This window comes from Anguilla anguilla, chromosome 16, assembly GCF_013347855.1.
Source record: "Anguilla anguilla isolate fAngAng1 chromosome 16, fAngAng1.pri, whole genome shotgun sequence".
Classification (NCBI taxonomy): Eukaryota; Metazoa; Chordata; class Actinopteri; order Anguilliformes; family Anguillidae; genus Anguilla; species Anguilla anguilla.
In genome coordinates, this window is record NC_049216.1 from 26,112,322 (window position 1) to 26,140,166 (window position 27,845).

Here is a 27,845-nt window from a genome sequence, read left to right on the forward strand (position 1 = left end):
TATTAACATTTTATTATTTGTAGTAATGACAATAACAACAACAATAACAACTACAACAACAACAACAGCACATCAGTTTACCGTTAACTTTCAAATATTATTTTATAGCCACGATAATTTTTTACTAAAGATGCATAGGATGCATTTTAACTAACGCAAGTTGAAATGAAGCAGAAATCCTGTGAAAGCACATTTCCTTCCTTGGAAGGTCCAGCCAAGCTTTAACTATACTATTGACATTTTGTTGTTTGCAGTAATGGCAATAACCACTCCAAAACAACAGCAATAAATAATAATAATATTAATAATAATAATAATAATAATAATAATAATAATAATAATGCAATGTTTAATTTTCAACGGTTTAGAAACCTTATTGTTTATTTAACCTAATATTTAATAATAATTCGTAATTTAAAAAAATGGGGGCAGAAAGGTCTTTAACCTGTATTAAAACAAAAAATAGTCACGTAATTTTAAAAACACCACCATGCATCCTTTCCTTTGTAAAACTGCGTCTATCTTTGTCGATGACTTGCACCAATACGTCTGCAAAGATTAATTTTAGAATATTTCTCCCAACAGTGTCTACCTAGCCTACAGCTAATTAAATTTAAAAAAAACACCGCTACTAATTGATAGTTATTTGGTAAACTCCATGCACTAAAATTCAGAAAAGCGTTTGCACAGCGTTGTTCAACTGTACTGTAGCCTACTGTATTTTCTGGAGGTGTAAAATGCGCTTGGTTATATGCGCTTATTGTTCGTCGCTTTGGATAAAAGCGTCTGCCAAATAAATGCAATGTAATATATATTTCAAAAATAAAGTAAGCAAAAATGTTAATGAAATTATCTGGGGGATAGACTTTAGTTTGCCTATCGTTCATAGGGCATTTTCACAAATTGTATGTTAAAATACACTTTTTCCAAGTAATTTGTTATCAGTATTAAGGTTTTTTTATTTATTTATTTTTAACCGTGATTGCTCTTAACATAGCATTTTACTAACAATGGAATCTAGTCATGATCACTGTTCTTTTGAATTGCCGCGACCTGAAACAATCCCCTGAGCGCCGCTGGGTTTCCAAATACAATGAAGAGCTCTCCCTACGTCATTCAAACATGGACCAATAGAAACGAACAGCGCTCTATAAAAAGAAACTTTTCATTCATCATTTACTTACTCAAAGAGCTGCAAAACAGAGAACAAGGATTAAAGTTTCCTCGACGCAATTCCTTCTGTGATAACAGAGTTTGGACGTCTCTCCGCATTTGGACCTCTGCTTTCTTATCACCAGCGTAAAGGTAATATAATCATCATCGCTGTCTATATGGTTACAACAGAGGTAGAGTAATTTAATATCCTACAATTAGCATACAACTGAACGTTTTCTACCGGCTTTTTTTATTTTTACAAATGCAATCAGTTCTCCAGCTCAGGGGACTGTTCACCAGTCAGTAAAACCTATTCATATTGCAGCTTATAATTAGTTCAGGATATACTGACTTACAATGCATTCATTCATGTTTCGTGACGTTTAACCGTGTAGTGATTCTTATTTATAAATCGGAGATTTATTTTCCAATTTGGGGAAAACAAAGGTTTTGACCGGAAAAGTTTTGTCCCAATGTATGCGAATTTGTATGACTTCCATGCGTAAATCATAGTTCCAGCATATTGCTGGCTGGAATTTAAAGACGTTTTTTGTTCACTAGTTTGACTTCTTTAAATTACAGCCAGCATCAAGCTGCCTCATGAAAACATTACTAGCCATGTATGTTCATTAACTGGTTCAGTCACTGCTAAAGTCATGCATCAATTAATTTTGTTGTTTTTAATTAATGTTCCCGAACGGGAGTCCTGCACTTCATGTATGTCAGGTTCTCATGAAACACCTGAACTGTGCTGAAATGCCACAGTGATGTTTTCCAGGATTTTACCTTTTTGCACCTTAAAATATTTTTACACTTATCTCCCAGCAGACAAACAGACAATCACAAAGCGACAAAGCTCCCTCCTTCATCTGTCAAGGAAAAGATTCAACCATCTCCTAAATGGCACTGATGAATTTGCCAGTGGTTGGCCCGATCTCCGTATGTGAGAGCCTGGTAGCTGTGGTGACAGTGTGTGTGGTGTATCTGCTGCTGCGGCTCCTGTCCACACAGATTCCGGAGGGGCTGAAGCGGCTCCCAGGGCCGAAGCCGCTCCCCATCATTGGGAACGTGCTGGAGCTGAGCGCTAACCCTCACCTCAGCCTGACTGCCATGAGCGAACGCTACGGCCCTGTCTTCCAGATCCAGATCGGCATGCGCCCAGTGGTGGTACTCAGTGGAGGCGAAACCGTGCGACAGGCGCTAATTAAGCAAGGGGAGGAATTTTCAGGCCGGCCTGACCTGCACAGCTTCCAGTACATCAGTGATGGCAAGAGTCTGGCCTTCAGCACTGACCAGGCAGGGGTGTGGCGGGGCCGTCGTAAACTTGCGCTGAGCGCCCTGCGTTTCTTCTCCACCATCGAGGGAAGCAGCTCAGAGTACTCCTGTGTACTGGAAGAGCACATCTCCAAGGAGGGCGAGTACCTGGTGGAACGGCTCAGCACTGTCATGAAAGCCAATGGGACCTTTGATCCCTTCCGTCACATTGTGGTTTCAGTCGCCAATGTCATCTGTGGCATGTGCTTTGGCCGGCGCTACAGCCACGATGACCAAGAGCTGCTGAGCATAGTGAACTTGAGCCATGAATTCAGTCAAGTTGCAAGCACAGGCAATCCCGCAGACTTCATCCCCTTCCTGCGATTCCTGCCCAGTCGCACCATGAAAGCATTTATGGAAATGAATGACCGTTTCACTTCATTTGTGCAGAAGATTGTCAGGGAGCACTACATCTCCTATGATAAGGTCTGTATATAATGTAAATGCTCCCTTATTTGAGATCTCACTGCCTCTGAATCATTCATGCATCATTTTCTCTGGTAGCCATGGTGTTCATTGTTTCTTATTTGTTCCAGAACAATATTCGTGATATCACTGACTCCCTCATTGATCACTGCGAGGACAGAAAACTGGATGAAAACTCCAACACCCAGATCTCTGATGAAAAAATTGTTGGAATTGTTAATGACCTCTTTGGAGCCGGTGTGTGAAAACTTTTTATCACTGAGTTCAATGTAGTGCTTGACTTTTATATACATTTATTTACCATAATCACAATTTAATCATGAATTTAATCATAATGTGAAAATGAATAATGTGATTAAAGGTGCTAATGTTTTTGAATGTCTATTTTCTCTGGCTTTTCAGGATTTGATACTGTCAGCACGTTTTTGTCATGGGCGGTCATGTACTTGGTTACCTACCCTGAAATTCAAGAGAAACTCCATCAAGAACTAAGTAAGTTAAAGCATCATCCAGTTCTGGGAAACATTGTGCTCGTCAGATGAAACCGTATCTCCTTCTTGTATCAGTTAAATTACTGTGCCATATTATCTTTTGGCAGAGTATTTCAACTCTATCAGCTATCAAAAATGGACTGTAATCTAACTGCAGGGAACAGGAAGTTCTCTCAATTTGATTTTGGACTAAAAATGTTTCTTCATTCCTAATGGATATGTATTCACACAATGTAAGACAACCATAGAAGTCTCCAGTTCCACATCATGTCTGACTTCAGTGTGCTGTCACTTCCTGATTTCAGGAGAAAAAGTGGGAATGGATCGCTTCCCCCGTCTCACTGACAAATCGAATCTACCCTTCCTGGAGGCTTTCATAACGGAGGTCTTCCGCCACTCTTCCTTCGTGCCTTTTACCATCCCCCACTGGTGAGTCACATCTCAAAATGCACATCAAGACTCATACAATCAAAGCCGCTGACAATGTTTCTGAATGTGTTGTCAAATTAAGTATTCTATGAGAACCTAGTTTTAGTGAAGTAATTTCAACTCTATCACTAGTAGGGTAAAGTAAAAAGGCACGGTGATGTGGATAGCTTGGTCAGCTAACTCATTTTAATTCTTTCTAGCACCACTAAAAATACATCACTCAATGGATTCTTCATCCCAAAGGACACTTGTGTCTTTGTCAACCAGTGGCAAGTCAACCATGACCCGTAAGTATCATTTATCTGTCCTACCTAAACATCAAGCTAGTTTTGCCTCAAAATACAGTTAAAAGTTTTCTTTTTTCTTACAATTATTTTTGCAAGAATAATAATTTCCAGAAGTAATTGCTGCCCATTAGCATTATCTGTTGAGTCTTAAAATATAAAAATATTGTTAATAAATGTTAACTATTGCTTATTGTTCCCTGGAAATTCTTTAGCTATATTGTGCTTCTCTCATATTCTACAGTACCGTGTGGAAAGAGCCCACTGATTTCAGCATAGAGCGTTTTCTCGATGCTGATGGCATTAGCATCAACAAACTGGAGGCAGAGAAAGTGATGACGTTTGGCCTGGGCAAGAGGCGTTGCATTGGCGAGGCCATTGCGCGATCCGAAGTCTTCCTCTTCCTGGCCATCCTGCTCCAGAGGTTACGTTTCTATCAAAAGCCAGGGCAAGCACCGGATATGACTCCGGAGTATGGGCTCACCATGAAGCACAAGCGATGCCAGTTGAGTGCCAGCCTGAGGACATGAGAGCAGCAGCGAGAGCCTGGGAGGGCCTGCCAAATGCTTGCCATGCATTTTCTGTCATTTGCATTTGTTGACCCTAAATATTAGTGGGCACAGGCTATTACAGAATGGGGGTCTCACAGAGAAAAATCTGCATTGTCATGCCAGTTTGGTGCCCTTTTTAGGGCAGATATTGAACATGTGGCAGGGCTGTGTGTGGGGAAGCCTGCAAAGAATGTTAATTGAAATGACAACCCTCAGGAAAAATGAGCAAGTTATTAGCAGGAATATATATCTGCTGTCTGTCATATACCCTCAGATTACATTGTGAGTATAAGTTACCAAAACCTAAATCCCTTTGCAACACCAGTAGATGGCCAAGTGTCTGTGTTTTAATACCAGACCTGGAATTTGATTTATTTTTTAAGCTAAATGGTTATATGTAGTGTATATTTTTTGATGCTCATTTCATTAAAAAATAAATATTACCCCAGGGCAGCATGCAAGTGAGAGATACCACTAGCATGTGTCAGTGGAGATAAAAGCTGAAGGTGTCTTCCAGTGAAAGATAGAATAGCTGCTATTTAGTTAAAGCTCAGTACTTTTGAATTTCACAAAGCAATCTTTACTGCCCATCAGTGTATTAAGAAAACATCAGGCCCCTTACATCATCAAGCACCTTTTTCCATTAACTGTTGTTGTGTATACATAGAATTAATTTTGGAAAAAGAAAATATTTTTCATTGAAAGAAATGATTACCATCTTATAGATTTGTGTCGTTCAATCTGCTGAGAGAATGTGTTTGATACACGCATAAGCTATTTTGATATTTTTGGTATCTTTAATCCCAAAATGTGACATATTTTTAATGTTGAGAATTATTAGTGAAGAACAACTTGTAGATGTCTGTGCCTACACATACTGCTATATGTACAAAAAAGAAAAATAAGAGACAGAAAAACACATTATACACTGGAGTATACAATTCACCAAGGAACCTGATGATATATATATAATTGTGGCTGTATGTTTTTCTTTAAAATGGTACTTTTTTTAGACCACCTGCCCTTTTGTTTATTTGTATTTATGTCAGTCACCCTTAAAAATGGTAATTATGAAGGATGTTTCATTCCATTGATATGGAAACAGATACACAGATGCGAGCTATTTTGTAATTAAATGATATTAATTCATGCTGGTGTAACTATTTATCAATATTGTGAAATGTAATGCAGTTTTTTCATCTCTTTGCGATCTTTTTTTTAAATGTACAATGTGAATATAAAAAGTGTCTTTGTTCTTTTGATCTGATTCCATCTGTGATCATAGCATACATAATTTCCATACTGTGGAAATTTTGTGCAATTTTGAGAGTACATTCCACACACACACACACACACAAATGAACAACAACAACAACAACAACAACAATAATAATAATAATAATAATAATAATAATAATAATAATAATAATAATTTGATGAAGACAGAAACTGTATTTCATTCTGTTATGTTTCGAATCTTTCTGTCCGAAGGAATCTATTTTACTATTTCGCTAGGATATAAAGTAATAGTAATAGCTAGATGATAGGCCTACACATGTCGTTTAGTTGATTTCGCTAGCAGCAAAGTGTAAACAACAGACACGTGCGTAAGGTCTTGCGAATTTAGCTGCAATGAGCCACAGGAAATGACGCAAATTTCACTTTTGGCCTGAGGAAGTAATACGCTGGGTCGCAACTGCTTCTTCCACTACCACTACCAGCTTTTCAGAATAACACAACAGGTTTAGAAAAGGCTTTTAAAGTACATACGAGCTGTCTTACAAGTTTGACTACAGGTATGTTTTTTGACTGTTTGTGATTTTTGAGGAAATAGAAGTAGTTCGCCTCATAGTGACCCATGCTGTCTCGACACACAGCAAGGACCTCAGGCTACATCGAAAAGGCTAGTGTGTTGGCGGTATTGAAAAGTCAAACTTTACCGATATTAGAAACTACCAAGTATTAGCTAGCTGTAGTTAATCTGTTTATAATTCGTACCTGATAGCCAAATCTGCTGCGAATTATTAATTTTACCTAGCTAAGTAGCTGCGTCAGGTTTGAGACGCATTTAATTATAACTGATCGCTAGGTAGCTTAGTGTGCGCGAATTTTTAGGTAGCTAATATATCGTCAGCTAGCTAGATTAACGTTAATGATAGTTATTTACAATGTTAAATGCTAGCAAATTACAATTTTATCTTCATGCTCGTTTGGCTTAGCATGTGGATGTAGGCCCTACTCATGTAACACTGTCTTTAAATTACTTCTTAATGTGTAAAAATGCCTTGTTTGACTATGACTTGTTTACATAGACATATGTGACTGCTAAACAAATCTATTGCCGTTTCTGTCTCAGCGCCTTCGAAAAAATCATTATCGGAACCGCTGTCCTAAAATTTCTCCGTACCATGAACAGTGCCTGACCTGCAAGCGTAGACATGTGTTGCCACGACGACACAATTATATAGAGAAATCCCATCTTCGCAGAGTAAAAGCCTATATTCAGTAACTGCATTTAGATCAAACCTACCAAGCATAAAAAACAAAACACTCCTAAGTCACCCGTTCAATGTGTTCATAATGCGGTCATAGCGCGTTGCTTAAAACCATAAAACCACCCCCTTACCAGAAAAGAAAACTGTAGGCTGGACCTGAATTTTAAATGTAAACCAACTAGTCTGACTTTGACAACTTTCGGATTAAACTGGCTCACGTTTTGGGTAATAAAACTCAAAAGTAACTTAAACAACCATTGAGCACTAGTGGCTTACTACTAGTCCAGTATTTTTGTATCATTTCTGCAGCCTACTTCAGTATACTTGATGTACTAAAAGTATACGCCTAACTATATTTTCCTGATGTGTATAATAGTTCAAAAGTGAACCGAGGACACTTTATTGTAAGTGGTATATTAATGTGCTTATTAAACTTTGTAGTGTCCACCTTGTCAAAGTTCTCTTCAGCCTAAAATTGGTTATTCAGTTTGTAGGTCTAAATAAATTTACTTTGCAGTCAAATTTGTCCAGAATGTAAACAAGTCAGGGATTCTTTGCGGTAAGAAGAAATTTTGACAACTTTACTAACGAATACAATTAATTGAGTTTGAAAGGTAGCTAGAAAGCTCTTTGAAACTGAGGATTACATTTTTATGCAGTCTGGCTAATTATACAATCAATATAAGTTGTGCTCTCTAACATTTAACCTACCTGTTTACTGTTATACCTGAATACTGTATATTCCCTTAACTTGGTGGTTACATATCTTGTTTACTAAGTTAATTGGCTTTGTTTACTAAGTTAGCAACCTTGTCAGCTAGTTAGCCTTGATGACCCAAAATTGGATTTACGGGCTTTTTACGTGCAATTTTAGGTAACTTAACCTGCATGCTGTCTAATAATTCAGACATTTAGACTACCCTGCTAGCCACAAAATATAAACTCACTATGATGGTCACATTTTCTTTTTTCTGGTTGTCTGTTACTGGCAGTATGGCTGCAGACTGGTTGGGGAGTCTGGTGTCAATAAATTGTGGAGTGACACTAGGGGTGTATCAGGGAGAGGTGTCCTCGGTGGACCAAGTCAGCCAGACCATCTCTCTCAAACAGCCCTTTCACAATGGGATCAAGTGTCCTGTCCCGGAGGTCACTTTTAGGTGAGGAATTTCTTGGAGTTGTTATTTTACTTGCATTGTCAGAATGGTACTGAATGTCACAGTAATATCTAGGAGGAGCTTCCTCCACGCTATAACATAGCATAGTTTGCTGATAACAGTACACGAAAGATCCTCCATCTAGTCCACCGCACCGCTGATGTGCAGTGGGTGTCTCTTTGCATAAAAATGTGCCTTGTTTTTTGTGCTGCATTTTGCAGTGCTATGGATATCAAGGAGTTGAAGATCCTGGACATTAGAAATGGCAGCGGCCAGGTGGGTGGGGCCGACTTTGGCCCCGCCTCCTTGGGACACTACGGACGGAATGGCAGGGGCGGAGCCTCCGGGGCCCCTGCCAGCAGCGCCCCAGTGGCAGTTCCGCGTAAAGGTGAGCTGAGGTCACAGGAGGGCCTCAGCTCACCACAGCAGTGTTCCAAAAGCTATGGGGAGAGATACCTCGAGGGCCCGGGGCAGACCAAGGGCTTTCGCCGCAGACACAACTCCTGTAAGTACCACAGCCTGATTGGCTGAGGCCAGTGTTTGTGGTGGTAAATGTGGGGGCATTGTAGAGGGCTAGAGATGATTGTGTGATCCTCACATCAACCATTCAGTTTTCAGTTTATTAGCATAGATCTACATAAATGCCATTAGTGCATTTTTACACAATGCTGTTAATGTTTACATTAAATCAAGCTCTCTTTGAAGGATAGACAGCCAATACTGTCCTGTCCTTCCCAGCCACGAACGGGTCCATACTCTTTTTCTTCTCCTTTTCTTTGCTTTCTCCAAACAAAACGCAGCCAATATTGCAGCCACAACTTGTTCTTTTGACCCCGTGCTTGATTGGCCCGTCAGTTGCCATAGTCTCGCAAGCCAATTGCAGAGTGTGACAAGGGAACTGATGCAATCTGGCCAAGTTGATTTAAAGATTTTTATTTGGTTACGTTACACAGTGTGACATGTAATAATCATAAGACTCAATCCGTTGTACAGTGTGGGAAGGTATTCAGATAAAAATTCCAGACAGATTCCAGATTTCTTTTTTTACACCAAAAAAAAACAAGAATTTAGGTTTCATCGGAGATACAAATCTATGCCATTAAACCTCAGCTTCTTATGTTTTACAAGTATAGATATCATTTTTCTGTTGTAGCCTATTATGCTCAACACATTTTCTCTGTATGTTTTGTCTGAAACTGCACTATAGCTACACAAATTTTATTTTGAATTGCCTTTCTCAGTCTAGATTTATTATTATTTTTAAAATTTCCTAACAACTGGAACAAGAAATCCCTGGACTTGGATATGATCCTTGCCACCTGATGTTTAAAACTGGGCTTTGGTTTGCTCAATAAGAATTTTGAAACATTCACTTCACTCTAACGCAATGTATGTATTTGAACCGAGGGGCCACTGGTGTAACTGCTCATTTACCTACATACAAGTGCTAGTACCCTGTGGTCTGGCTAATGTTAACTTGGCGTTTGCATTCGCAAAATAAGGTGGAGTGCAGCATATGACTAATGTTTTTCTGTGTCTGTCTCACCTGCCGAAACCTGAATGCATGTGATTTTGTGTAGCAGGCCGTGTCTAATGAGCGTTCATGGCCATCCCAGCTGTATAACTGAGCAAGCAGACACTGTGTTCCCTGCTCGGCAGTAAATCTCTGTAAATTCTGGGCTCAGTGGCAGGTCCTATCAGCTCCTGGCAGGAATCCGAAGTGGAGAAGGGGGCTGGGATTCACACACTGTAGCTGTGATTTTTTTTTTTGGCTTTCCATCGTGTGCTAAAGACCTGGATTAGAGGTCCTCTTTTCTGTGCCTGTTTCAGTAAAATCAACAGACATCCCCCCTCCCCCACTGCCCTCCGTCTGACTTCTCCTGAAGAGGTTATCCCAGGCCAGGCTTACGTGCCTCTGCACCCCTCTTCCCTCCCTGGCTCTGGCACGCCACCCAGAGCAGGAACCCCCCCTCTCGCACCCCCACAGGAAACCTTGCATCCCAGTGTGCGTGTTGGTGCAGGGGACAGCAGTTTTGAAAGCACTGTTTGGCTTTCTGATGTTTTATTTTAATTCCTTATCTTGGGCAGGTGGCCATGTTGTCACGGAGGTGTTGCAGCAGTGCATGGATTTGGTACGGTAGGGGCAGGGCTGTCCCGTTGAAACGCAATACGATTGGCTGATCCAAGCCTGACTTGGGAGAGTAGTGGAGGGTGAAGGACAGGGCACATTTGTTATTTAAGATCATAGATTATATGGATGGATTATACGCTAATTATCTTGAGCTTTGTGGGTCATAAGATGGGAAAGGTGCTGCATTTGTAATGAAATATTAGCCTTCAGTAACCCAACTTGAACTGATATCCTAACTGATATGGAGCAATTTTATATTGCTCTTTTTCTGAGTCACTTATGCCATAGCATGACTTTTCTAGGGGGAGTCTAGCCTCCCATGTCAGGCTCATATTAATGTATAATTCTCTATCAAAGACTGCATCTGAAATTATGGCTAGGAGTAGCCTTAAGGCTTGAATAACAAATTCATTTTAGCTGACTTGCCTCAGTTTTTCACCTCTGTCATCTGCATTGTGTTAACCCTTTCATTGTCCGTTCACTCTGAGGTTTTCCTGTAGCTAAAGTTTTTAGTTTATACAGACCCATTTCAATAAAATTAACTAGTCTCTTGGGCACTTACCCCTACCCCCTTGCCCCTCTATGTTCTCTCCCTCTCCACCTTGTGTGGTGTGGTGAGTGTTGTGGCGCAAAATGGCTGCCGTGCATCACCCAGGTGGGTGTTACACATTGGTTGGGCCTGGGGTTTGCGGAGTTCCCACTTATCACTGTAAAAGCACTTTGAGCGTTCGGAAAAGTGCTATATAAATTCACTGATTCATTCATTCATTCATTCATTATATAAGCTTCTCTGACAAGTACTGACCAAGCAGTTCCTCAGTATAGCCAATGGGACCCGCAATGACTCGACATGGACAATGTAACTTCTGCCAGCCAGTGGCAAGCTATTATATTGACGACTGAGAACCATTTTTGATAATGAATTTATGTTTTTAACGATGTGTCGGTTGCTAGGCTTGCATAAAGTTACCCGCACTGTTTCTTCAGCGTAAACACACCGTCTCTGTTACAGTACTCATGCTGAAAACATTACGCATGACTCTCAGCGTTCTTGAGACTGTATGCCTTCAGAGGTTGTTTTACCCAGTGGTTGTACTGGGCAGCTCCCAGGTGTGAATGTGTGTGAGTGTGAAGCAGGGCGTTCCTGCAAAAGAGCAGCTGTGCTCAGTGAACCTACCCTGGGTAAATAAAGGTTAAATTAAAAAAATTAAAAAATTTTACAACAAAAATAGTTTGCAATGTCTAAGTCTAAGTGAAAGGTAGGGGGAAAGCAGGCCACTACTTCTTCCACAGGCATATAGTATAAAGTATATATTTTACTCCTCTAATAACCCAAATATCATTTGGTTACCAAGTGTCCTTTTTGGAAACCGGCCTAGAAATAGCTCAGAAAAAAACAATGGAGAATGCTCATTTTTGGTAATATTGTCATCACATTTGAACCAGGGTTTGTCTGCATTGTGTTTCTAAGCCCACCGGGCAAAGCCTCAAGTGTCTATCTGCTCAACAAAACAAAACAAAAAAATCATAATTTTTAGATGAGAAAAAAAAACTTCCACTGTTTGAGCTTCGGTTACTTTGTTTCAGTAATATTTAGAGTACTTCTTACTCTTGCGAAATAAACTCCCAAGGGTTACCTTTCAGGAGAGGTCAAGATTATGCCCGTAGTCGAAAGGGTTCAAGAATAATAACCATTTTATTTTGGGCATGTCGTTTTCAGGCTTGTGTTAAAAGGATGTGATACATTAGGGGTTAAACTTAGCTCGTGATAATTTTAAAATGTGTTTTGTGTTTACTCGTGTTCCCTTTGTCAAATATTACATTTCGTCTACAGATCTGAAACCATTCAGTGTGACAAATATGCAATAATAGAGGAACTTTCCACGCCACTATACCTGTAGTAGTGATCGCGTCGTCGATCCTGTTTATTTCGGTGTACCAATCCTGCTGTAAAGATGATTGAGCTTTAACTTTATTCTGAACATTTTAATTATCACTTCCTGCACATTAATCTACTGTCAGGTCACAATGTCTAGCCTATATATTTCCATATTCTTTTAATCCTATTTTAGTATGCACAGGATTCAGATGGTAAATGATTATATCTTTATCAACAATTTTAAGTCTTACCTATCAGCAAGATGCTTAAAAAAAATTAAACCTTTGTGTGTAAACATCAGGTTTGATCTGGTGTGCTAAGTAGCTCTCAAATGCATACCCCAAGGGACAAATCAGTGGCATTTATTGCTGCGCCCTCTATCAGCATATCATGGTATTACGCATTGCCTCAGATGACTTAGATTGAATAGCAGAACTGATGTGATTAATGGAGGAGAGGGGGGGGCCTCTGGTATTGTAGACCATGCTGGTGCTGCATGCTGAAGCTCAGCGTTGGCCCCAGTTGGGGCCCGGGTGAGCGTGGCTTGGCGCAGAGACCGGGGCGGGCGGACGTGCCCGTGTGGCATGTGATCTGCGTGTGAGCCTCAGCGCCAGGCTGTGGCTGCCACACTTGCGTGAGACAGCGCCTCTCTCTCTCCCCAGCTTTGCGTGAGAGCTCAGCACTGCCGGGCAGAACACCAGGTTTTTCCAGTTCTCCTCCACTCATCATGCTGGCACGTTTTGTTTTGTTTTTTTTTTTTCCTTTGTGTTTGTGTTTGTGTATGCGTGTGCGTGTGCGTGTGTGTGTTTGTGTGTATGTATGTATGTATGTCTGTGACCAGTGTGTGGACAGCAGGTACGATAGTAGTGTTCAAGGTGGCTTTCTGAAGCCACTGGTTGTTACTGGAGGGATGGACTGCAACGCAAAGCTCACAAACCAGGCGTACAATGCAGGCGAACATTGCTGCTCACTCACTCATCCCTTCTCATCAGTGTCTGCTAGATGAGTGGTGGATTCCTGTCGCTCACAGCCCTTGCTCACATGCTTTAGACCTTTAGCAAAGTAAGCGCACTTTTCTGGCTCTGTTGCAGTTGTCAATACTGCAACAGTACAGTATATGAAAAATCATACACGACAAAAGCATGTTTACATTGCGCAGGGAGAGAACATTTGGCTCTGAGAAAGATTTATGGATGTTTGTGTGTTTATGAGCAGCATGCATTTTTAATAATGGCTGTTTGATCCTTGCTTTATGGCAGCTGTGCCCAGCCCTGTTCCTGGAGATCTGCCGTCCTGTAGGTTTTCACTCCAGCACTATTAAAAGCACACCTCTTTCAACAGGCTAGAGTTCTCATTGATTTGCTGATTAGTAGAGTCGCGTGTGCCAAATAAAGGTTGAAATGAGAACCTACAGGACTGTAGATCTCCAGGGTTGGGGTTGTGGTATCCCTGATGTATGGAGTGTTTTTATGGGAAGGCTCCGGGCATTTCATTGGGTGAGATGCTATACAGACCCCCTTTTCTCCGCCCCCTCCACAGGGTCGTCCAGCAGCAGAGGCCCGAGCCAGGCCACGCCCAAGAAGAACGGTCTGAAGAACGGAGGGGGGGCCATGAAGAACAAAGACGACGAGTGTTTCGGGGACGGGATGGACGAGGGTCTGGACACGGACTTCGACTTCGAGGGCAACCTGGCGCTGTTCGACAAGGCCGCCGTCTTCTCGCAGATCGACACGTCGGAGCGCCGCGGCAACGGGGTGCGGTCCCGCGGAACGCCCGGGGAGCGGACGCCCTCCCGCTACCGCCACGACGAGAACATTCTGGAGGGCAAACCCATCGTCTACCGCCAGATCACTGTACCACAACACAGCGGGAAAGAGTACTGCACTGGTAAGACTGCTCACTGCGCCGAACACTAGAGTGGCATTAAAGAGGGCTTCACTGGTAAGACTGCTCACTGCGCTGAACACTTCAGTGGCATTAAAGAGGGCTTCACTGGTAAGACTGCTCACTGCGCTGAACACTTCAGTGGCATTAAAGAGGGCTTCACTGGTAAGACTGCTCACTGCGCTGAACACTTCAGTGGCATTAAAGAGGGCTTCACTGGTAAGACTGCTCACTGCACTGTACACTAGAGTGGAGTTCAGGAGGCCTGCACTGGTAAGACTGTGTTCACTGCACTGTACACTAGAGTGGAGTTCAGGAGGCCTGCACTGGTAAGACTGCTCACTGCACTGTACACTAGAGTGGAGTTCAGGAGGCCTGCACTGGTAAGACTGCTCACTGCACTGTACACTAGAGTGGAGTTCAGGAGGCCTGCACTGGTAAGACTGCTCACTGCACTGTACACTAGAGTGGAGTTCAAGAGGCCTGCACTGGTAAGACTGCTCACTGCACTGTACACTAGAGTGGAGTTCAAGAGGCCTGCACTGGTAAGACTGCTCTCTGCACTGTACACTAGAGTGGAGTTCAGGAGGCCTGCACTGGTAAGACTGTGTTCACTGCACTGTACACTAGAGTGGAGTTCAGGAGGCCTGCACTGGTAAGACTGCTCACTGCACTGTACACTAGAGTGGAGTTCAGGAGGCCTGCACTGGTAAGACTGCTCACTGCACTGTACACTAGAGTGGAGTTCAAGAGGCCTGCACTGGTAAGACTGCTCACTGCACTGTACACTAGAGTGGAGTTCAGGAGGCCTGCACTGGTAAGACTGTGTTCACTGCACTGTACACTAGAGTGGAGTTCAGGAGGCCTGCACTGGTAAGACTGTGTTCACTGCACTGTACACTAGAGTACTGCACTGGTAAGCTTAGACTTGCTGCATTAGTTAATGAGTTAATTCACTGTCAAATGTATTATGTGCGGTTACTGATTACCTAGCAGTCTTCAGCTAAGCATAACATGCTTCTGGATTATCAATCACTGTGCATTGTGCTTTGGTCAGAGAATTAGCGTGATGCGCTAATGCAGAAAGCACATACAGTCTGTTTTTTAAATCATTATTATATATTTCCCCAGCTTCTCATGTAACATGTAAGACTGCTTGGATGCTTCAGTTTGTTAGTCGGTTTCTAATGTAAATTAGATGATTTAACATCTTATATTTTTATACATGTGGTTGTAACTGCACATGCAACATGCTCATTAGCTTTTATTTGGTATTCCACGAACTCAGGCAGAACCTTAGTGCCATATTTCTTGTCCATAGTAGGCATCCATTCAGTTTGAAATTGAGGCATTTTTTTACCTTGCTGGTTGATTTGTATCGATTGTTATTGTGGTGGATAGTTGACTTAGCGTGTTGTTATTGGTATAGTTGTTATCTTTGTTCTCAGTGCTGCCAAGGCTTTCTAGCACTGCTTGTCCTCAGATGACCCCGCAGGCTAATTGCTTCACGTGTTGTGCTGAAGCTTTGTGCAAACAGACTGTGATTGTATGCATTGTATTTGGCCTCTTGCATTGACTTGAACAGAAGTAGTGTAAAGTAAAGAGCGCATTGGGGAATGGTATTGTCTTTCGTGTTTGTACCGCTGGAAGCGGGTGTATTGCGGTAAAGCCGTAGACTTTCCGTCTGCGTTAACAGGCTGGTTGTGGTGAAACTGCCTCCCATTGGCCAGGGAGGGGCCGCGTCCTGGCTGTTTTGGCGGCAGGGCGAGCGCTGGATATGAAGGATATGAAGCAGTGAAGTGCAAATACTGAAGTTGACACTGCGAGGAAGAGCAGCGCCTGCAATGGGAAACCATTTGGGCTCAGTGTAGGCATGGAGCATGTTAGCCATGCTAAATACGCCTGGTTAAATGCACCTGCTAAACGCCTTCATTGTAAATAAGTTTAGACGTGTGCTGTCAGTTGAAGCTTTTTGTCCCGAACCAGATGAAGGATTTAAGGGCAGAACAGGCCAGAGCAGAGGGGGAGTTGAAGCTGAAGGTGCACGTGTGCTGCTGCCTCACACACATGCAGAAATGTGCTGTGAGACAGGAGCGTGTGTCTGCTCAGAGCCAACTTTACAGTAACCGCATCCCAAACTGGAAGAACCAGAGAGCCCTGATCTGGAAACTCCGCACTGTAAACAATCAAACCAGCTATTTGATTCATAAAACAAAGAACATGCAGCAGTGCTGTTCTCATACTGTCCCTCTGTCAGTGAATACTGGAATACTGTTATTGAATCAGTTTCTAACATTCATCAGTGTTGTCCTAGTTTTGACACTTTTAGGCAATATTAGATTTCAGGCCAACCAGCAGCCCTTCAGCATTCAGTCAGTCACAGCTGTTCTCTTTTTGGTAGCTTTAAATCCGAATAGGCTAAAATTTATTAGCATTTCCCATGTTCTTTTGTAAAAGAGATGGCTAGCTAGATAGTTCCCCCATTCTATTAGCCTATAGGTAGTTTCCTCAGCTTTATCATTTATCTTTCTGTTTAAATGGTTTATCTTTAGTTTGGCTCACAAATGAGGTCAAACCTTCCTCATTTGAATTGTTCTATCATGGTGAACCTATCGGGCCAGGCACCATTTACTGAAATCTTCTGTATCCCATCTAGATATGCCGGTGGTAGCATCGTTGTCGTGACTGGAATGTGTTTGAGATTAATACTTTTGAACGAAGAGTTGCTGAACTTGTGCAGGGGTATTGTCATCTTTATGATTGTTCATGCAGAGCTTTTAAAGACAATGAAATGTGCTCAAATTCCTGGCACAAATTTCCATGAGGTTTGGTGTCAATGATCCTGAGTTGTGCGAAGCAACTTGTAAATATCTGCACAACAAGTTTGCAGCCCCCCCCAGCCATGTGATACTCCAAAAAAACAAGAACAGAGTTTGTATGGAGTATACTGACAACAGTGTCCCACGGCATGTTCACCGGTGGTTCTTTTTCTAAAAGTTCATTGGTCGATTGGAGAATAAGTGCCTACTTAAAGGAGCCCTGGAGCTGAGGTGCATGGGGCTGCTTTCCACACCACACTGTATTACAGTACTTGCACAAAGCTGAATCTGCTTAGCCCAGATGAGCATGGAGTAGGGGCTTGTGTTGTGTAAACATTCGCACCCGTCGTCCTGTCTGTAAGGTCCATCTCAGGATATAGCCTGTGTTTAACCGCAACCTGCAGTGGAAGGTTGTGAAATCACTTTTTGCACTCTGCGCCAGGCATAATTAGGTATGGCCTCCGTCCAGGTAACACCCCCCCGTGTATTAGTTTCAGATTGGCGTTTTTGTTATCATGCTTGAAAGATCAAGATCATTTCCACCTCAGTTTATTTTACCGCTCCTGCACGCTCCTTGGTTACCCAGTTGAGCAGGTTGAACGTTGCGTGCTTGTCTGCACCACAGTGGAGTGGGTGTGTGCAGTGTGTGCGTGTGTGTTTCTGTGTGTGCATGTCTGTCTGTGCATGCATGCATGCACACAAAATGTACGTGTGTGTGTTTCTGTGTGTGCTTGTGTGTCTGCATTTTGTGTGTGTGCATGCATGCACGCACATTTGTACGTGTGTGTGTATGTGTGCGTGCGTGCGTGTGTGCATGCACGTGTGTGCTTGTGTGCGTGCATGTGTGCGTGTGTGCGTGTACGCACGTGTGTCTGTGCATGCATGCACATTTGTGTGTGTGTGTGTGTGTGTGTGTGTGAGGAGAGGGTGTCTGGTAGAGGTATTTTTTCCAAACACACCCGGAGGCAAAGTCCAGAAGCAATTAGCACGAAGTACATTTTTTTTCTGCCCATCATTCTTTTCCTCTTTATCAGCGGCAGGTTGCATGACAGAGAGCACTTTGCTTTCTTCTGCTTATCGCTGTCCGAGCCAAGACTCTGCGCCATGTGATACGTTTCCTGCTTTTTCTGAGTGTGTGTGCGTGCGGATGTGCGGGTGTGCGTGTGTGTCTGTGTGGGTGCGTGCGTGCACGTTTAAGAGCACGAGGGAAGGATTTAAATCACAACGTTCCTCCTGTATTGGCCAGTCAAGAATGTCTGGGTGTTGGGTGGATTAGTCCCTGTGAGCTGGCATTGGTCTGACGGGGTGTGTGTATCTGGTGTGTTCTTCTGTGGTGCATGATGTTATCAGAACACACCCGCTTCTGCATATCAGCTTTTATTTTATTTTTTTGTTTATTCTTGTAGCTCGCATAAGGTTCTCAGACGTGATTAATCTGTAATGTAAGTGATGCAGTTAGGCATTAACTCAGAGGTAACTGAGTGGTGCTGACCCCTCTTCCCCCCCTGCCCGTCGCAGACTCGGGGCTGGTGGTGCCCAGCGTGCCCTACGAGCTGCACAAGCGGCTGCTGTCGGCGGCGGAGCGGCACGGCCTCTCGCTGGAGCGCCGGCTGGAGATGACGGGCGTGTGCGCCAGCCAGATGGCCCTGACGCTGCTGGGGGGGCCCAACAGGTGAGGGGGGGCCGGAGGAGCTGCCGCCGCACATTGCACACATGCACTTGCACACACACACGCATCACACATGCGCACAGACACACACACACACACACACACACACACACACACACACACGCACACGCGCACATGCACACACTCGCACACATACACAAGCAAGCACATGCACACTTGCACACACTCGCGCACACACACTCTTACACTCACACGCACACACACATGCACACACACACACACACACTCTCTCACACACAGACTCGCGCGCAGGCTGGCTTTCCCTGCGCTGGTCCCACCGCGCGCGGTGCTGCTGTTGAGTGTTACTAGGCCGTGTGCGTTTCCCTGCCGCCGAGGTCGTCGCTCAGGTTAACGTCTAGCCGGTTTCTGCAGGGCCGTCAGCCCAGCGCCGGAGCTGTCGAAACTCGCAGAGTCACGTGTGCCTGTCAGCACGGCTAATTCATCTGCATCCTCTTGTCAAAGCCTTTGTCTGCTCTTTCGTTTTACACACGGCACAGCACACCGAGCTTCACGCCGCAGTTTTTTTTTTAAAAAAAGAAGGAAGATGAGTTATGGAAATGATAGGGCGTCGCCAGGGAAGGCAGTGAAAGCGTGGTGGCCTGATGCCTTACTGCTGAGCAGTGTTCATTCATACCACTGCACTTCTCTCTGAGTCTGTCTTTCTCTCTCTCTGTCTCTCACTCCCTCTCTCGCTCTCTCTCTCACTCTGTCTCACACTCTCACACACACACACACACACTCTCTCACTCAAATTCCAAATTCCAAAGCTTTTAATTGGCATGACAAATACAGGCATTGTTGTGTTGCCATAGCAGGTTACATAAGAAAACTATGTACAGTATGGATGATAGATTAAGGGGGAAAAAAATCATACAACAAAAATGACCATATATGATGTTAGGTCTGTCTGTGTGTTGTGTGTGTGCGTGCGTGTGTGTGTGTGTGTGTGCGCGCGTATATGCCTGTGCGTACACTGTGTGTTTGTAGTATGTGTGTACGTGTGTGCAAGACAGGGTCAGTCATTGTCCCTCAGAGTGTGGCAAGAAAACTAAAATTGTGCTGCTAGTATGCAGCAGTCTTTTTCCCCCTAGGGTAGCTTATCTGTGTCAGGTGTGTTGTTAAATTGTGGGCATTTTTGGCTAATTTTGGGGGCACATTCAATCAGGAAGTGTTTCTCAGTTTCTATTTTATTGTCTTTACATTATTGACACCATCTTCTTTCTTCTGGCAGTCATGTTGTTTGTGCCTCCCAGTCTCTATTGCTAGGTGGTGCTTGCTGATTCTGTACCTCGTCAAGGTGGTTCTCAGTTTTTTGTCAGTAACTGTGGTCAGTTTGCTACAGTCGTTTTAGGGCCAGATAACATTTAATTTTACTTTGTGATTTGTTTGTGATTCCCAATAAGTAATTTTGTTGCAGCTGTGTTAGAATTTGATTCATTACTGTAATTAGGTTTGTAATTTTGTTCTGATCCTGAGCCAGTGAGGTGTTAGAATGTGTTAGTGTATGAGGAGAACTAAGGCTCAGGACCAGTTGAGTGAGGGGATTATTTTCTTTGCTCAACTCTCGGTATTGCAGGGCTTTGTATTGATGTGTATGCATGGGTGTCGCTATGTTTTAAGTGCTTCCAAAATTTGATTGCCCTTTTTTGTATTTTGATGAGTAATGGGTATTGGCCTAATTCTGCTCTGCATGCATTGTTTGTTGTGTTTCTGTGTACCTTTAAGATATGTTTACAGAATTCTGCCTGCACAGTTTCAATTGGATATTTGCCAAATTCTTGATTGATGAGTGGACTGCCAAAAAGAGCAATTGGTTCAACTATAGCTTCAAAGATTTTAAGCCAAATTCTGATTGGAATTTCTACAGAGATTTGTCATTTTATGGCATGGAAGGCCCTGCATGCTTTCTCTCTTGATTCATTCACTGCAATCAGTTCTGTGAACTGATTTTTAATCCTCAATAGTAGCTAGAGGAATGTACAATATAATTTGTTCCTAACATGAATTTGTGTTTAGTTCCTGAGATCTGGATATTCTTTTGGATCTTTATTAAGATTTACTGCCAGGGCCCAGGTCTGGCAGTACTGTTCTAGCCGATCTAGGCTTGGCTGTAACCCCTGTTCAGTCGGGGACAGCAGAACCCCTGTCTCTCTCTCTCTCTTTCTCGCTCTCTCTCTCTCACCATTTCTTTCTCTTGTCCTTGTGTTCTCTGGGAATGTAGAACTGTTCAGGCCTTGGTCTGGTCGAAATGAAAGGGGTCTAGGTGGAGTTTAACATGGGGTTTAATAGAGAGCGTGCTATGTGCTGAGTGAAAGGTGCTAATGTTGAGCTCCCAGTTGGCAGCGTACTGTAGCCCAGAGCAGCTCTTCTCAGGTCCCACTGACTGCAGGAAACCTCTTATCTCTGCTTTGACTGCGCAGTCACGCCCAGGAACTGCATGTCTGCTGAGTCTGCAGCCCAGCGCTAAGAGCTGGGAAATTCTGAGCGTTAATGAACAGCCATTTTGCCCTTTTTGTGTGCTCGCTTTCTCTCATCAGACGGTTATTTCTGGAGTTTGACCGCAGCCTTCCGGGCAGTTGTTAAGCCCCTGTCTTTTCTGTGTGAAACATCGCTGATTTCATTGGAAATTCTTGCTGGTGCCACCTCTCTGGGCTTTGTGGATTCCTCATTTAGAATTCAGTCCGTCCTTTAGTAAAGACTGTAGCATTATGACCGGTGTGTGGGGCCTGCTCGGCTACTTCCATAAGTGCAGGTTTCCTCATGCATTAAATTGCATTTGAAAGTGCAAATAAATAATATTTATATAAAGTTCACTGAACTTGACTGAAGTAGGTTTTTTTTAGATTGTGTTGGCGGGCTAAGACACTGGTGCACATGTGGAATTAAAGAAAAGCAGATTCACCCATGTAAGGCTACTGGGCATTGCACTACAGTTTCCCACTTTACCTTCCTGAAAACGTGCATCCAAAATATGCTGTGTGAGGGCACGTTGTTCAGCAGACTGTCCAATTATATGAATGCATTTATGAACATGGAAGCCTGGCCTTTCAGGAAGGAATTTCAGTCTGTGTAGTCCTGTAAACGCAGTGTCTTTTGTTCATAAACGTTTATTTCTGTAGTGACTGGTGCTCGATCGCGCCATGGCAGCGGCAAGTACAAAGGCCTGAATTAGAAGAACGAGAGCGCTTTAACTTTTTTGTTTTCAGGAACATCTTTGAGTAAAATTACTTGTCGTCCGAACCTTTTAACGTCTCTCTCCCTCCTGGTGGACCTTCCCTTCATGGAGTCTGATAGTCCGGCGTCCTCCCTTCGCAGGTTGACCCCGAAGAACGTGCACCAGCGCCCGGCGGTGGCCCTCCTGTGCGGGCCGCACGTGCAGGGGGCGCAGGGCATCAGCTGCGGCCGCCACCTGGCCAACCACGAGGTGGAGGTCATCCTCTTCCTGCCCAACTTCGTCAAGATGCTGGAGTCCATCACCAATGAACTCACGCTCTTCAGCAAGACGGGCGGAAAGCAGGTGTCCAGCGTCAAAGGTAACCCCGCCCCTGCCATCACCACGGCTACCCCTCTACTCCAGAGTCAGGCGCTTAAATCAAGGAGTCATGAAATTAACTTTGAACGTGGCCTGTTGGTTCCTTCAGCCAACTTATACAGTGTGAAACAAGGTTGCCCTCTAGTGGACATGCGCATATATATAGCGTTTAACTCTGCTTACTGTATTACAGACTTGCCGGATACTCCAGTGGACCTGGTCATCAACTGTCTGGACTGTCACGAAAACGCCTTTCTGAGGGACCAGCCCTGGTACCGGGCAGCAGCGGACTGGGCCAACCAGAACCGGGCGCCGGTGCTGAGCATCGACCCTCCGGTGAGCGGGCAGGAGCAGGCGGTGGAGGCCAAGTGGTCCCTGTCCCTGGGCCTGCCGCTGCCCCTGGCGGAGAGCGCGGGGCGGGTGTACCTGTGTGACATCGGCGTGCCCCGCCAGGTCTTCCAGGAAGTGGGCATCAAATACCACTCGCCCTTCGGCTGCAAGTTTGTCATCCCCCTGCACTCCACATAGCGGGGCCTCCAAATCAGGGGCTGCTCACTTGTGGCCTCCTTTCTGCCCCTGTGTTCCTGAACACAGAATTAGCCTTAAATTCCACATAGCTTGAATGAATATAAACAGTGTGTGACTGATTGGTTTAGGGGTGTAGCTGAAGTGGTATATTTTTGGAGGGAAAAAAAAGCATTTGGCTGGGGGAAGCAATGCTGTTCTTGTGTGAATGGAAGACTGGAAGCGACATCAGCAGGCCTTCTCCTGAAATTTTGCTGGTTTTTTTGGTGATTATCATGCTAGGTACCACCAGGAAGGCTAAAAAAAAAACCCCTGAGGAGAACTTTGTGTAAGTTTGTGTGTGTGTACATGCATACCTGCACACATTCGCGTATAAAGCACGGTTTCTCCCGCACCTCTGATTGTGTTTACAGCGTGCTCAGTCCCTCCCCTTAAAAGATACATTTACACTGGGTACTCTGGATTAGCAGGCTGGACCTGATTACACTTCCTGTTTTCTGTTCTGCTTCCTGCTGGACACTGAGCCAGGCCCAGTGACTTGGCCTCTTTGACCAGGTGTAGAGATTTTTTGTGAATTTTCTTATTTCAGAAGTGTCGAGACTTGGAAATGAAAATTGCTTTTAGACAATGGGAAGCTTGTCATGAATGGAGCCAATTTGAATGATTATTTCACCATTTCTTTAAAATTGTATAAAACAAGGATTTGAAGAAGATGGAGGGATTTATTGAAACTGTGCTTAGAGATTGGTTGCTTGCTGCTGAACTGAGATTTGCAGCTTTTGGCACTACTTTTCAGCTTACCGTCTGTATGGCTTTATTTTGACTGTCATTCCAAGAATGGCAATACAGCAGCACACAAAGATGCTTGTCTTCATATCTGAACATTTGTTTAAAATTCTGAGGGTTTCAAATACTATATTAATATGTGTATGTGAATGCTTTAGTTTTATTTGAAATTTCAGTCAGGCAGCACACCGTCTGCTTTTGCTGTGAAACAGAGACCAGAAGCTGAATCTGCCATGCTATCATTTCTGTGCCAAAACCTTGTGTTTGATTGCGTTCAAGCGGCTCTGACATGAAGCTTGAAGTGAACAACGGCCATTTTTTCTCTCCACAGACCTTCAATCAAAATCAGGTCTTGTTTATGAAAAACACTGTCGTACAGTCTGTTTTACTGTGTGAACGTTAATATTTACAGGGGAGACGGCAATGATTCCAGCCCTCTTTCACACGTGTGTATGTTTATATTTGTGTGTGTGTGTGGTGCGCACGCATGCATGTGTGTGTGTGTAAACATATGGAAAAGGCATTAATAAGGAAGTGTTGTCTGTCAAAATACTGCCAGGGTTGTCATTGTGTATTTTAGGACATCGGAGTTTAGGACATTTTTTTTTTTCATTACTTTCTCTTCTAATCAAAAAGATTTTTTCTGCTCAGTTTGTGACTGGGGTTTGACTGAACCCAATGTGGAAAATGTTCCTCCACATCCTCCAAGAACAATAGACAATACTGAGTTTCAGTGGTTATGTTACTCCTCTTAAACCGTGTTACATTTAACCATGTCTGTGCTGAAAATGTCATTTGGTGATAATATGTGCAGATTCTGGACTTGCTGCATCTGGATCTGTGAATGTGGATTGATTGTCTGCATATCAGTTGCTGGTCAGTGACAGTATGCTTTGCAGTGACATGTCTGGTCACTGGTTAAGATAAACATTTTGTAATTTTTTTTGTTTTCTAATAGAGGCTGTCTGTTTGCTCAAAATCACTGCTCATGGAAACATGGGAGCATTGTCAATCACTTGAGCAGACTGCTGTACGTCTCAGAACTGTATCAGTTTTGTTTAATTTGTATTTCTTTTCATTTCTATCTTTCTTAGTTATTCCTTTTTTTAATATTGAGATCTCATTTCTTGTCCAATAATGCATTTCCGTGCTAGCACAGGTATCATGAACGAAGCTGTGCGTATGCATTGGGCGTTTGATGGTATGTCTGTCTGTTTTGAACATGTTCGTTTCAGTGTCCTGCTCCATGAGGAGCTGTTGTTTTGCTTGAGTTTGGCCAGGGTGGTTGAACGTGGTTCCACACGGTGCTTGTGTGTGCTTGTTCATACCAGTTCCCCTGTCTAAATTGGTGTTAATTAACTATTTCTGTTCATACCTTCAGATTTCTCAAAATATAGTGCACTTAAATATTGTTTCACTGTAGGGCTGTGGTAGGTAACCATGTTCCTCAAGTAGTACAGTGTTTCTGTGTTTTGATTCCATTGAATCGCTTCTCCGATCATTAAGAGCCTGGGCCTGGATATTCAGTCTGAATGGTGGAATTGTGGAATCATGTAGCAAGCACATGGTCATGTGCATTCCTAGATCGTAACTATTGGCCTGTGGTGTTTAGGCGGTTGGATGATAGAGGGGGGAAAGAAACATGCGTGGAACTCCAGGACCAGGGTTTCCTGCTGTACCCCTTGCGTTGGGCATGGGGGACATTTAACACCTGACAAAAAATGATAATGAATAGCTGTAACCTCAAAACAAGCGCATGCATTGTTGCTTTAGGAATTGGGTTAAGCACTGGAATTCTGCCATTAGGCTGTTTTGTATTTACGCTAATCTATGCTCAGTGAAGAGGGTTGTCCGCTGTACTGGTCAGACCGACTGTGTTCTGTTAGCGTAAATGTGCCTGTGAAAGTCCAGCACCTTCCGCTTAACTTTTTGCTGCCATTAAGACATGCTTGTGCTTCTGCGGTTCATGTCTGACCTAATCTTTAAATATGTGGACTGCTAATTTCACATTTAATAATAGGCTGTTTGATGCTTTTGTGGGCAATGCCAGCGCTTTTGCCTCAATCTGCACCAAACAAGATCTGACATCACTTTCAGCGGAAAGGGACTTTTTCACAGTGCGAAAGATCTTGTGTCTCTCTATGCTGGCAAACCTCCTAAGATTTTGGTTTGATGCTGCACAGCGGAACAACAAGTATTTGGAACAACTTACACGGTTTCCATCGTTCTCAGTTGTAAAGTGGAACTGCTGTAAGAGACTGCTGGAGCAATCAGCTGCTCTCACGTTGTCAGTTGTTGTTTTCTATCTGCGTCTGCAGTGTGAAAATGGGGCCTACTTGCAGGTGCGCATACACCTGTGTTGTGTATGTACTGGGCAAAAAATGATTGGCAGCTTTAAACGTAAGTACACAAGTTGAATGAGGATTTTTGGTGTAACTTTGAAATGGTGACCTATAAGGTTTTATTTACAGCAAGTCTTCCTGTCACTGAGAAACAGAGTTGTTTTTCCATGCTTTTCAGCACCACTGGGTGGAAGAATTTGACTGACAGGTGGACACTGAGACACCGGGCCTCGCTGTATTGAATTGGAAGCCCAGGGTTCACGGTGGCCATCGGTACACCTGTGTCAGGTCTCAGGAAGAGCCAGTTGGCTCCCTGTGAGGAATAGTGGGTGTGCGCTTACTAAAGCTCAGTTTTTCAGTAGTTTAGGGTACAGGCTGTGATAGTTGGCCTCTCACTGGCCTCTGCCGCCCAGTCATGGCTGCAGGAATTTTATTGATATAATTGAGGAGTTTACTGGTATTGCAGCAAAGTATTTCAGCTGTACCAGTCTGCCTTTTATCAGTGACCGCTTACCCTAGTACTTTTTGGGTTGTTTTTGTGGATCTGGTAAATTCTCAGTCTATATTGTCAGTTATTTGGCTTGAGGTATGACTGAATCAGCCTGGTTCTTTCTCACTTTTGTTTAGTTACTTTAATTTTGTCTGATGTATGCACTAAGGCGTCTGATGCATTTGTTTCAGTTGTGCAGGCTTGTGTTGGTTTTCCAGGCATGTCTTGAGCATTTTCCTCTTGGCTGACTTTTGAAACCCAGTCTATAGGAATGACTGCCAGCCAACTGTGTACATGTTTATGTTCATTTTTAATAATTCCAAGGATTGACTTTGACCATTTTTGACCTGACCGAGTTCCACTGGTCTGTTCTTGAAAAAAAAAAGATGCTCTGTTCTTGGGAAATGCTTTGGTACAGTTTGCTGTGCACGAGCAGGTCTTATTAAGGGATCAAGGGAACTTTGCTGCATTTCTCGTATCTCAGTGGCTGAGGTGATTCCTGCCTTCCTCTGGTTGGTGTACTGTAGAATAATCATAGTTACGGAAGCCATTATCTTTCTCCACATGGAAAATGCAGTATCAGGAAATATCCTGAATCCTGGAATATAATTGTTTCCAAAAACATAAATTAGCAAATAAATGCTGCCGCTGTATGAGGTGCATTATGATTTTGTGAATGACACCAGTTTGTTCACTTGGTGGCTAGTGAACCATTACATTAGACTGCGCGACATCAGTATTACAGCTGACCTCATGGTGGAACTGCCCTTGTAGCTGCAGGTTTCCAGCCAGAGAAATGGGAGAGCAGCAGAACAGGGCAGCTCATGATGTCACCATCTTTTTTGGAGAAAGGCAGTGTTTCACCCCAGCCTTGTGATATTTACTTAATTTTCTGTAGCCATTGGGCTAGATATTTTTGAGCCCAATAGACAGCTCCTCAGTAAAAGAGCAGTTTGTCATTTGGATCCTGTCATTATTAATATGTAAGATTGGGAAATAAAGAACTTAAAATAAAAATAAAATGATTGAAAAGCTCTTTGTGTGTGTTTGTTTACTGACCATTTAAATGTGTGAACCAAAAAAATGTTAAGACCGCATACCGCCCTTCCGTTTGCTTTTTATTCGATAAGGGCTATAATGACATGTTAACAGCACTTCTCTAGTGTCGACTGCCCAGGTCTCTGCGGTTTTTGATTCAACATGAACTGGAAAGAATGTTGTGAGAATAATTCGAGGTTATAACATTTATAAAGGGAAAAATTCTGGAGTTGGGTCAAGTATTTGGATTTTTGTGAGTGCTACGTGACTATTTTCCGGTTCTACAGTATTTCCATCGACGCAGTTTTTTATGTCTATGTCTATCGCATCTAATCAACATAAAAGCTAATGATCTTTGCCGTTTTTAATTAATCCACAGGGCGGCGCTAGTGTGTTAGATTTGTGCTGCTCTAATTTCTGTTATGCGCGG

General features: G+C 43.3%; 2 protein-coding genes across 2 annotated transcripts; both read left to right on the plus strand.

The window, feature by feature from the left end:
- The first annotated feature begins 1,159 nt into the window (after positions 1-1,159).
- LOC118214765 (cytochrome P450 1A1-like) lies at positions 1,160-5,910 on the plus strand. Its single transcript, XM_035394963.1, has 7 exons — positions 1,160-1,305; positions 1,981-2,895; positions 3,006-3,132; positions 3,298-3,387; positions 3,692-3,815; positions 4,016-4,102; positions 4,344-5,910. The coding sequence occupies exons 2-7, from the start codon at positions 2,056-2,058 to the stop codon at positions 4,627-4,629; spliced, it is 1,554 nt and encodes a 517-aa protein (XP_035250854.1). The 5' UTR covers positions 1,160-1,305; positions 1,981-2,055; the 3' UTR covers positions 4,630-5,910.
- Positions 5,911-6,311: 401 nt separating this feature from the next.
- On the plus strand, positions 6,312-27,413 carry edc3 (enhancer of mRNA decapping 3 homolog (S. cerevisiae)). Its single transcript, XM_035395989.1, has 7 exons — positions 6,312-6,446; positions 8,138-8,302; positions 8,521-8,804; positions 13,849-14,196; positions 18,531-18,684; positions 22,018-22,235; positions 22,428-27,413. The coding sequence occupies exons 2-7, from the start codon at positions 8,139-8,141 to the stop codon at positions 22,760-22,762; spliced, it is 1,503 nt and encodes a 500-aa protein (XP_035251880.1). The 5' UTR covers positions 6,312-6,446; position 8,138; the 3' UTR covers positions 22,763-27,413.
- The last annotated feature ends 432 nt before the right edge of the window (positions 27,414-27,845 follow it).